Consider the following 12,357-nt stretch of genomic DNA (forward strand, 5'->3'; position numbering starts at 1 on the left):
AAAGAACATAAACCTGAGTTGTTGCTTGCATTAATTAGAGGAAGAGCCTTTTGATAAAAGAGGAGTGAAAAAGTTTGCTTAAAACTCAGTGTTCAGAAAACTAAGATTATGGCATCTGGTCCCATCACTTCATGGAAAATAGATGGGGAAACAATGGAAACAGTGAGATACTTTATTTTGGGGGGGCTCCAAAATCACTGCAGATGGTGACTGCAGCCAAGAAATTAAAAGACGCTCCTTGGAAGAAAAGTTATGACCAACCTAGACAGCGTATTAAAAAGTAGAGACATTTCTTCACCAACAAAGGTCTGTCTAGTCAAAGCTATGGATTGTCCAGTAGTCATGTATGGATGTGAGAGTTGAACTATAAAGAAAGCTAAGCACCGAAGAATTGATGTTTTTGAACTGTGGTGTTGGAGAAGACTCTTGAGAGTCCCTTGGACTGCAAGGAGATCCAACCAGTCCATCCTGAAGGAGATCAGCCCTGGGTGTTCATTCGAAGGACTGATGCTGGAGCTGAAACTCCAATACTCTGGCCACCTGATGCAAGAACAGACTCTTTGGAAAAGACCCTGATGCTGGGAAAGATTGAAGGCGAGAGGAGAAGGGAAAAAACAGAGTATGAGATGGTTGGATGGCATCACTGACGCAACAGACATGAGTTTGAGTAAGCTCCAGGAGTTGGTGATAGACAGGGAAGCCTGGTGTGCTGCAGTCCATGGGGTCACAAAGAGTCAGACACGACTGAGTGACTGAACCGAACTGAACTGATTTGTTTGTTTTCCCAAATGCCTTTATTTTTAATTAAAGGAAAATTGCTTCACAATATTGTGTTGGCCTCTGCCATATGTCAACATGTGTTAGCCATAGGTATATATGTGTCCCCTCCTTCTTTAACTACTGTTTGCTTTTAATTGTTCACATGGCCAAAAACCATTTGTGTTCCTAAATTGCAAGAACTTGAAACTTCTAGTATTTAAAATATTCCTGATTTTTTCCCCCCAGGATAAACGCTCACAAATTTTTAGAGAAATAGAGACCACTAAAAGTAAAACAGTTATTTATCATTCAAAAATCATTCAACTGAATAAGAACTTAGAACAAAAAGAAAAAGAAAAGGCTGCTTTTGATCAGACACTTGACTATTTAAAGTAAGTACTTTAAATTTACCAAATTATTAAATACTATACCATTTATAAAAGAGATGTGATCAAATTCCCCTGTTTAAAATTTATTCCTGAAATGATATATATTTTCTGTCATGATCTGGTGTGAAATATACAGGTGATATTTTATAATTTTTGTCTAAGCACATTATCATAAATTGGTTTCATTTTTTGTTGCTCCTCTGGGCTTATTCTTATTTAAATAACTGCTAATGTTTCTCCTTTTCCAAGCATAAGAACTTTTATTCGTTATGAAATTCATAATCTCTTCCACTAATTTTAGTATTTCTCATATATGAAATGGTTAATAATATATGTCTTTTTTTCACCCAACCTTTTTGATAACATTTTTTGAGGTAAAAATGTAGAAATAAATATTGTATAAAAACTTCATGTAATTTATTTACATTAATTATCTTAAAAATGCTTCTTGTACATTCCCTTTGTTAGTCTGAGGCATACCTGACAAAAGCCTTTCCCTTTGAAAATGATCATGCTTTAAGACTTACTGTATCCATAGACCTGCCCTCCCTACTTGGAAACTACATACTCTTCCTTTACTCCTCTTGGTTCTTATTTTCTATTTTATAACAATTGAGAACAGAATTTGGAGACCTACTGGAGGAATTTTCATTGGGCACATTTAAGAATGATGATTTGATTTAAATACATTTGCTAATACACCATTAGCAAATCATAACACTTGAGGGATAAAATATCAGAAAAACATTATTCACAGTCTAATATACTATGTATTAATATTTTAATGGAGTCAAGTCAATGAGCTCCACAGGATTTTTTTAGCTATTACCACAGGGTAAAAGCTTATTTTCAAAATAATCATACAGCTTTATCTGAAAATTCCTGGGTCATATTCAGAATATCAGGTAAGAAAGCGAAGAGACATTTTCTTTGAAAGATATTAATCCGTGTCATTTACTATCTTTAAAAATATTTGGGGCTTAAAGGGAAAAGCCTGAAATTATATAATTTACACTAAGCTTGCAAAGATGTTATAGGGGAGCTGCTGATGAATTTTTTTTTCATCAAGATTTTTACCATTTCAACTCTTACGTTTCCTTCCATCCTGTACCTAGATTATATTGCCTTAAAGCAAGAATGGGCACCAAGTTTCAATGAATCAATTCCCTCCCTAAACTTGACTAAACTCTGCCTTTACTGCGGAAGAGGAGAAAAAGAATAGCGTGTCATTTCCAAATCTATTAATTAACAGTGATGGCAGTGTCAAATAAGACTTGGAGCTAACATTGATTGACTTCCTAGTGTGCCGGGTATTTTGTAAGGGCAATCTAAGCACCTGTCTCATCCAGTTCTCACAGTAAATTCTTATATCATAACATTCATACATATCATAGCATTCACACGTGAATATGAATATCGTAACACTCACACATGAATGCTGAAGGAACAGGCTCAGGGAAATCACATGATGAAGACTGCAGCACTAATTTGCAGTGGAACTACTCCAGTGTAGGTTTGTCCTGTTCCAAACTGTATGCTGTTCTGATGGTGCGAATTGACTCCTAAACTAGGACTGGAACGGAAGATTACTGCAGATTAACTGTATTAGGAATAATCTACTGATTCTCTCGCCTAGTGTCAGTGTCGCTATTAGTGAATACTTCCACAGGACGTCACAGAAGAGTTATGGATGTTGTTAGTATGAGTGATGAAGTGGAAAAACCAGGGGTGAGATAGATGAAAGGGGAGCCCTTTATTCCATTTAAAAGAAGAGGCACCCGTCTAAAACACGTGACTAGAGTCATGTTTTCAGATTTGCTAATAACAGCCAGCATAGAGAAAGAAGGGGGAAAAAAAGAGTATTTTGTGTTGAGCTGCTGAATCAAATACAGCTAGTCAGAACTGGATTTGAATTCTGGGTCTGTCATTTATTAATTAGCTTGTACAAGCTTAGTATACTGAAGTTTAGGTTTTTCATCTGTAAATGGCCATAATAATTATCCTTTCATGGGGTGGTTGTTGTGTTAAATGAGATATTATATTCAAAGTACTTTACCATTTTAGACCCTCAAAATTTTTAGTCCTGCTGCCTTTATAGCTAACTGTGAAAATGATTCAATTTTCCATACCAGTAGAGATGAAAACGAATGTGGGCAATATAAGATAGTGCTGAGCTTTTGCAACTCTGCTTATTCTGGATTCTGGGTTACTGATCAACTCTGGCAGTTATTTCTAAAATACATTTACTTTTGCAGCATTGTTTTAACCACTTTTTAATGATTTTTTTCTACTAGTATAGTTCCTATATATAACTGATTTCACCATAAAAAATAATTTTACCTTTGAGTCAGGATGTACTTAATTGCAAATAACAAAATACATAGGGGCAGTGGCTCAGCTGATATAGAGTCTGCCTGCAATGTGGCAGACCCGAGTTCTATCCCTGGGTAGGGAAGATCCCTGGAGAAGGAAATGGCTACCCACTTCAGTATTCTTGCCTGGAGAGGTCCATGGACAGAGGAGCCTGGCAGGCTACAGTTCATGGGGTTGCAAAGAGTTGGACAGGACTGAGTAACTAACACTTTCTCTTTCACATATACACTACACACACACACACACACACACACACACACAAGCTTAAATAATAAGGAAGTTAATTATTTTACATAAGAAGAGGCCTCTAGTTAGGGTAAGCTACAAGATTACTTGATTCATCAGCTCAACACAAGTACTCATTTTTGTGTTTCTTTCTCTCTACTATGACTGTTGTCAGTAAATTTGAAAACAAGAGCCCTTGTTCACATTTAGTGAATGTGTGAGTGCCTTTTATATGGAATTCGGCTCTTGCCTTTCATCTTATTGCACTATCTATCTATCTATATTTTTATTTTTTTTATTTTTTTTAAAGTCTCTCAGTCATGTCTGACTCCTTGCGACCCCATGGACTATGGAGTCCATGGAATTCTCTAGGCCAGAATACTGGCGTGAGTAGCCTTTCCCTTCTCCAGGGGATCTTCCCAACCCAGGGATTGAACCCAGGTCTTCCTCATTGCAGGCGGATTCTTTACCAACTGAGCTATTAGAGAAGCTCCAATATATATCTTAACTGGTGAATAATTAGCCTCATGTTGGTTGGTTTAATCTGATCAGACTGCACCCTTGGAGTTATGTGCTGTGTGGAGGGGAGTTCTTTTGGAATGACAACAAAACAGAGGTGCACTGGGTAAGCAGCCAAGAGAATCCACTGAATCTCCAGAAATTGTCTTCCACCTGGATCATTTAGATGTATGTCATGGGTACAGACCTATGGAAAGGACCAGGGAATTTTTCCATAGAAATTCAGTTCTAAGACTTTTCAGTGTTGCATATTTTTAACTGTATTATAAATACATGTTAGAAAATTAAATTGAATTGAATTGAATAGTGGCCAATGCAACTCTTTCTTTCTTCATAGTGACCAGTTTATAACCTTGAGAGAGAAAAAGGAACATGCGCAAGCTGTATTTGATCATCTTGTAAATGAGAAAAAAGCCTGTGAAGAGAGAATCTATGAGGAAGAACAGAGATACAGAACGTTATTTAACATGAGGCAAAACACTCTGGCCAGTATTAAGGTGAGTATTATATTGGGGCCATTTTAGAATGAAGGAAATGTAGTGATAGTCACATTAACACCTAGTTTGAGGCACTCATCTTTCATCCTGAAGTAGGAAAGATGTTTAGATTTTTAAAATAAATGTGTTAGCATGATGAGCATGCAACTTTTCTTTTTTATTTCATTTACTATAAGTAACTATAATATATTCATAGAGCATATGAATGCTGTATACATTCTTTTCAGTGCATTTTATGTGCCCTCTCATTTTGTCACTGTACTTCCTTTTATTCTGAAGTTTACTGATGGCAGGTTATATTTATTCCAGAGCCATTTTTGTGTTTCTACTGGGAGATATGAAAACAGTTAATTTTGTTTCCGAATAAACATACTTTGAATGTTTACCAGCCACTTCTTTTTTTAAAAATAAAATGAGGATATTTCATGTTCTTTTCCTTTAAAAAAATCTTACATATGTTTTAATTGAACTGTAGACTAGTCAGATAAAAGGTCATATGATAAAATGTGTTTTTCTAGATCTGAAGTTTTAAGTTTTATTAAGCTACCCATATTAAATTTTTGATATAAAATATCAGATATACCTTTAGTTAAGTGATTCACATCCCATTTTACATTTCATAATAATTTTTGTTGCATTTAATTAAAATAATAAATACTGTGTTTTTTAAAAATAAATGTTACTATTATTTGAAACAAAGTGGAAATTAAAAAAATAAACAACTCTATTGTTTTTATTAAAACTATTTCCTGCAAAACTTCATAAAAATTATATGTAATATCATAATATATTTTTATTAAATATTTTGACCCTGATATATATTAAATTATGATATACATTTTCTATATACTCAATTACTTTTTTTCCATTTTAATATTTCAAAGATACTGCTAATATATTTTCACAGAGATTATTTGGAAAAATATGCGCCGAACAGACATGCATGTGAGTGAATGAGCATACCATCTATAATGCTATTGCTGTGATTCCCTCCTATAAGAAAATCACTAGTAAAAGAATAATCATTTTATTAATCATGGTGCCTCATAACACCATTTTTCCATTTTAAATGTGGCCGTTGCATAGAAAAAGATATGTTGGTTTCCTGGTTTTTTTTTTTTTTTTTTCATCTTAAAAATGTGAAAATAATTGGTGCCATCTAGCGGCAGGCAACAAATGCTGCCTCCTCTTGGAGGAGTTCCTGGGAATCGGATGGACTGGGGAAGCTTAAGCTCAAACTCAGCTCTCAAAACAAGAAGGTTTAAGTGCTTACTGACTTAAGCATCATTCCCCACCTCATATTTTGTCACAGCAGTGGAAGTATTCGTTTGAATTCTACCACATTATCCAATTGTACTGGTGCTGAGGACACAGTGGGATCCCGATAATCATTTATTGACTGACATTTCAGCACTTATATGGAATGATAGTAATTAGTGAAATGCCAAATCATTTTAGCCCGAGAGAGAGAGATGAATGAAAAATCCTGTATAAGCAACCTCTCAGTAATTAAAAGCTGTGTTTCTTTTCGTTCGGACACTGTCTCTGCTTTTCCATTCTGAAGTATACCTACCCCCAGCCATTTGGGAACATCACATAATCTTGTTTGTTTCTGAGCTCCGATCTCTGTCTGAACTTGCTTTGTTCATCCATTTTTACTTTTTTGTTGTTTTGATCCTGCTATAGTATGTGTTTTTATAAGGACAGGAAACTTTCTGCCACATTCTTCTCTGTATCTTAAAAGCTCAGGACTACGCCTGGCACAAGAGAGGTGCTAAGATCCTCATTGGATGGCTGAATGAATTAAATGGATGAACATATGCTTTGCGGGGGATGGTTTCACTGTCCACATGCATGATGACGGCTAAAAGCAGGAACATTTCAGAGATGCTTTCCATACTACACCAGACTGATACTTCAGCAAATACGCATACTCAATGCTGTATGCGGAAACTGAATCTCTCTTTCTCTCTCCCATCCTTTCTCCTTGATACTATTCAATACAGAAGAAATTTGTCATCTCTTCTCTTCCCTCTAGGTGACAATGGTTAAACTGTTTCTAGTAATTAGAAAGGATTCTGCTGAAGGTGTCAGTAATGCTTTTCAAATAACCTTTAATTTATATGAAATTGTCTCTTATCAGCACTCAGATAGTTCTTTCTTGTGTATTCACCTTATATGGTCAGGAGAGTAGAGTTTGAACATGAGAAACTTAGAGATTGATATAGCTTATCATTAGTGACACTATCTATGATTGTGATCAGTTATTGGTGTTAAAGGTGCTTCCCTGCTGGCTCAGTTGGTAAAGAATCTGCCTGCAATGCAGGACACCTGGATTCAATCGCTGGGCTGGGAAGATCCCCTGGAGGAGGGCATGGTGGCCCACTCCAGTATTCTTGCCTAGAGAATCCCCATGGACAGAGGAGCCTGGCAGGCTGCAGTCCACGGGGTCACAAAGAGTTGGACACAACTGAGTGGCTAAGCACATTGGTGTTAAAGAGTGGAAAGACAATATACTCCCTCATAGAAAACATAGTCTCACCCCTGTTTAGAAATTGGATGAATTTAAAAATTATAAATATAATGTAAAGCATTCCAGGAAAGAAACAAACATTATTAGACATCATTATAAATATGGTGTTACTAATCTGAGGTGTCCCTGCTGGACAAAAGAACTGATCACTATTATGGGCCATTTAAGGAATTGCTTATTAAAACACTTTATGAAAGCCACAGTGGAATTAACTGAGGATGTGAGAAAACACACCGAGAATCAGAAATATAAACAGCTAATAAAATAAGAAAAATATACATAAACCTCTGAGAGCATACAGTGAGGTTCTAGAGCTAAATTCAGTCTTTCTCAGTTAGCAATTCCATATCAGATATCTTTAAATGATAGATTTCTTGAATATCATTGAGTTTTTACTAACTGCCTATAATTTACAAATGCAGATTGCTTAAGATTAAGATTTATGTATCACATATTCATCAGAGTACTATAGCTACAGCTACTGATCTTCCTCTTTGCTTCTGGAAAGATCCAAACAAAACTGGAATTTAAAACATTTTAATTTATCATGAGTCATCCTCAGAAGTCCCACTGTCTTTTCTGCATCAGTGCCTTTTTTTGGTGTTGGTTCAGTAGTCTTGCTCTCTCTCTATAATTTAGGGTATGATATGAGGGGTACAGTGAACTACAGTGAATCTGTGGCAGACATTGAGCAAATTCCAGATTGAATTCTAGCGGGGACAGCCTCCCAATACTTTGTATGGTTTATTAGCTTTTCTTTTGCTTCATATTTCCCATTCTCAGAAAATACCACTTCCTTTGTCTATTTCTGTTTCAGGTTCAGCTAATAAGTCATTTCTTAACTCTTTCATATGATAAGTTCTTAGGTTGATAGAGAGGCAGTGATTCCGTAACTTATTGGACAGCCAGATACAGAAACAGTAAAAATCAGAAACAAATTTTTTCTGAGATCAATTTAAAGATTATACAATTTTAAAAAATATTCTCCTATTGATCATTTACCATTTCTTCATTCATGTGACCAGTTTATGAGTGCAAATGAAAACCACTCTGAGATATCACCTCACATTTATCAGAATGACTTTTATGAAAAACGCAAGAGATAAGTTTTGGTCAGGTTGTGGAGAGAAGGGCACGTTTATACATTGTTGATGGGAGTCCAAACTGGCACAGCCATGCTTGAAAACAGCATGGAGATTCCTCAAAAAGTTGAAAGTAGAAATACCCTATGTCCAGAAATCCCACTTCTCTAATTATATTAGAAGGAAACAAAATCAGTATCTTGAAGAGCTATCTATACTACCAAGTTCATGGGAGCATCATTCATGATAGCCAAGTTGAGAAAATAATAGTGTCTGTTAGTGGATAAGTGGATAAAGGAAATGTGAGAAAAATATTTATATGTGTACATACAGTGAATGCTATTCAGCAATGAGAAAGAAGGAAATCCAGCCATTTGCAACAAGATAGCTGAGCCTAGAGGACACTCTGCTAAGTGAAATAAGCCAGACAGAGAAAGATAAATACTGGGTGATTTTACTATTTGTGGAATATTAAAAAATAAGAGTTGAACTCATAGAAACAGAGGAGGATGATGGTTAGCAGAGGTAAGGGGAAGGGTGAAATGGCAGAGATGCTGGTCAAAAATACAAGATCAGTAAGTTCTGAGGATGATGTATAGAATGGTGATTATGATTAACCCTCTTTTGTATACTTGGAATTTATTGAGACAGTAGATCTTAAGCTTTCTTATCATATGCACACATACAAAGATAGCTACAAGGTGATGGATGTGTTAATGATTGTGGTAATCATTTCACAATATACATATATCAAATCATAACATTGTATATTTTAAGTGTATATAATTTTATCACTTATACTTCAGTAAAATAAGGAAAAATTATTTTTTCTTAACTTTAATTTGTATGGAGTTATCAAATATTTATATGATCAAGGCCACTTTTCCCCTCATAGGTAATGTGTAAGCAAATAAATTAATGAAATGTTTTGTTGTTGTTGGGTAGTTGCTAAGCCATGTCCGACTCTTTTGAGACCCCATGGACTGTAGCTCACCAGGCTCCTTGTCCATGGGTATTCTCCAGGCAAGAATACTGGAGTGGGTTGCCATTTCCTCCTCCAATAAAATGTTTAGTTCAAACTAATTATGTTTTTTGTGACATAAAATTTCCTGTATTTCAGTCTACTTGAATGTTGCTGTCTATTGGTAGTATGTTCAAATTTCCTTCAGGAATTAATTTGTGAGTTTTACTTAATTTGTAGGTCATATTATTCAGTGTATATAGACTCATAACTGTTAAATGATCAATTTGGTCATAATACTTTTTATGTAATCACAGTTCTCTCCTATGTATTGTGTTAAAGTTAATATTCTCAACCTTTGCTCTTCTCATTAGACTAATCTAATCCATATAGTCAAGACTATGGTTTTTCCAGTGGTCATATATGGATGTGAGAGTTGGATTGTGAAGAAAGCTGAGGGCCGAAAAATTGATGCTTTTGAACTGTGGTGTTGGAGAAGACTCTTGAGAGTCCCTTGGACTGCAAGGAGATCCAACCAGTCCATCCTAAAGGAAATGCATTGGAAGGACTGATGCTGAAGCTGAAGCTCCAATACTTTGACCACCTGATGCAAAGAACTGACTCATTAGACAAGACCCTGATATTGGGAAAGATTGAAGGTGGGAGAGAAGGGGATGACAGAGGATGAGATGGTTGGATGGCATCATCGACTCAATGGACATGAGTTTGGATAAGCTCCGGGAGTTGGTTATGGACAGGGAGGCCTTGTGTGCTACAGTCCATGGGGTCGCAAAGAGTTGGACACGACTGAGTGACTGAACTGAACTGAATTTTGCATTTTACTATCAACTATTGTGGCTTATTTTTTAGACATGCATTTGTAACCTTTTTAGCACAATACTTAGGATAATTTTGCTTTTTCAATTTATTCTGATTTACTAATTAATTTATATGATAGTTTTTTTTATTCTTGCTTCTATCAACTTGTTTAATGCTTTCTGTGTTGACATTACCTTTCTATTTTGTCATTATTCCTTTTTTGGTATATTGAATGCCATGGTTTGATTTTTTTTTTTTTTTTTTTGCCTTTAATAATATAATATGGAGCCAGTCTACATTTAGTTATATCGTTGTTGTTCAGTCGCTAAGTCTTGTCTGACTCTTTGTGACCCCGTGGACTGCAGCACACCAGGCTTCCCTGTCCTTCACTGTCTCCTGGAGTTTGCTCAACTCATGTCCGTTGAGTTGGTAATGCTATCTAACTATCTTATCCTCTCTTGCTTCCTTCCCTTCCTGCCCTCAATCTTTCCCAGCATTTTGGTCTTTTCCAGTGAGTAGGCTCTTCCTATCAGGTGGCCAAAGTATTGGAGCTTCAGCTTTAATATCAGTGCTTGCAGTGAATATTCAGGGTTGATTTCCTTTAGGATTGACGATTTGATCTCCTTGCTATGCAAGGGACTCTCAAGAGCCTTCTCCAGCACCACAATTCTAAATTCTTCGCTGCTCAGCATTCTTTATGGTCCAACTCTGACATCCGTGCATGAATACTGGAAAAACCGTAGCTTTCACTATACAGACTTTTCCAGCAAAGTGATGTCTCTGCTTTTTAATACACTGTCTAGTTTTGTCATAGCTTTCTTCCAAGGAGCAAGCGTCTTTGAATTTCGTGGATGCAGTCACTCTTTGACTTCCTTGGTGGCTCAGATGGTAAAGAATCTGCCAGCCATGCAGGAGACTGACATTCTATCCCTGGGTCAGGAAGATCCCGTGGAGAAGGGAATAGCCGACTACCCACTCCAGTATTCTTGCCTGGAGAATCCCATGGACAGAGGATCCAGGGGAGCTATAGTCCATAGGGTCACAAAGAGTTGGACACAACTGAGCAACTAACACTTTCACTTTAAGTATATTATTGTTTCAAATTTGCATCTAAATGTCCTCTAATATTAGTAATGGTGATAAACAATGAAAGATAAAGCTGAGAATGTACGTGTGGGATGTGACATGAAGACCCAGCTGAAAAGTTTACAGGTAATTTGTAAAGCAGTGGGAGAGATGAAGAATTTTTGTGGAGTGCAGTGTGCTTAGAGATAGGCTGTAGCAAGATCAATTCAAAAGCATTTTGTAGGATAATATGAAAAGAAATGAATCACAAGTTGGCAGTATCAGTTACCAAAAAGTGCATTTATACTCAGAGAGAAGAGATAAGACACTGATGGATCAGGAACAAGGTTTATAGACTTAACAATGACTGATGTCAAAGTGGATGTGATATGCAAATAAAGGAGCAGACTATAGAGGAGGTGGAATGGTATTGGTTGACTTGAAGAAATATGGTAGCATTTATAGAAAAAAGAACTTTTTGATAATTGGCTTGCTAAGAAGATGATCTGCTTTGGACAGTGGATACTATGCAAGTAAAAACTGAGGGAAGAGTTGAAATGGAGAAGGTTGGGGAGTCAACTATCAACCCATGTTGATAGTTGAAGATGTGACAGCTTATGAAACCTTTGATGAAAAGTATTAGAGAGTGCGTGCTAAGTCATTTCTGTCGTATCCCACTCTTTGCAACCCAGTGGACTGTAGCCCGCCAGGCTCCTCTGTCCATGGGATTTTCCAGGCAAGAATACTGGAGTGGGTTGCTGTGCCCTCTTCCAGGGGATCTTCCCAACCCAGGGATCAAACCCAGGGCTCAAACCCACGTCTCATATGTCTCCTGCTTTGGCAGGCGGGTTCTTTACCACTAGTACCACCTGTGTTAGAGAGTATCTGATGATAAAACGTGGATGTGCAGGTTGTCATATTATTATCTGTCTGGGGCTCTGCAGCCCAACTAGAGCCCACTACTCAGAACACAAAGCCTGTCCTTCCAGTCTAAATGCACTAGCCTCAGTCACGAGGTCAGAATTTTACTTCCGCAGGGATCAACAGTGCCAAACTTTCACAAAATGTTGGGTTACACATTCTTAATTTGGCTATTAGGGAAACATCAGTGGTAGAAAGAGTGACATCAGTAGAT

General features: G+C 36.7%; 1 protein-coding gene across 1 annotated transcript in view; it reads left to right on the forward strand.

The window, feature by feature from the left end:
• CCDC178 (coiled-coil domain containing 178) overlaps positions 1–12,357 on the forward strand; it is a 364,772-nt gene that overhangs the window by 122,600 nt on the left and 229,815 nt on the right. The window contains exons 16-17 of the mRNA XM_061130911.1: positions 1,006–1,151; positions 4,603–4,762. Of these exons, the coding sequence (XP_060986894.1) occupies positions 1,006–1,151; positions 4,603–4,762 (306 nt within the window). The remainder of the gene's footprint in view (positions 1–1,005; positions 1,152–4,602; positions 4,763–12,357) is intronic.

This window comes from Dama dama, chromosome 27 (genome assembly GCF_033118175.1).
Source record: "Dama dama isolate Ldn47 chromosome 27, ASM3311817v1, whole genome shotgun sequence".
NCBI classification, from domain to species: Eukaryota; Metazoa; Chordata; class Mammalia; order Artiodactyla; family Cervidae; genus Dama; species Dama dama.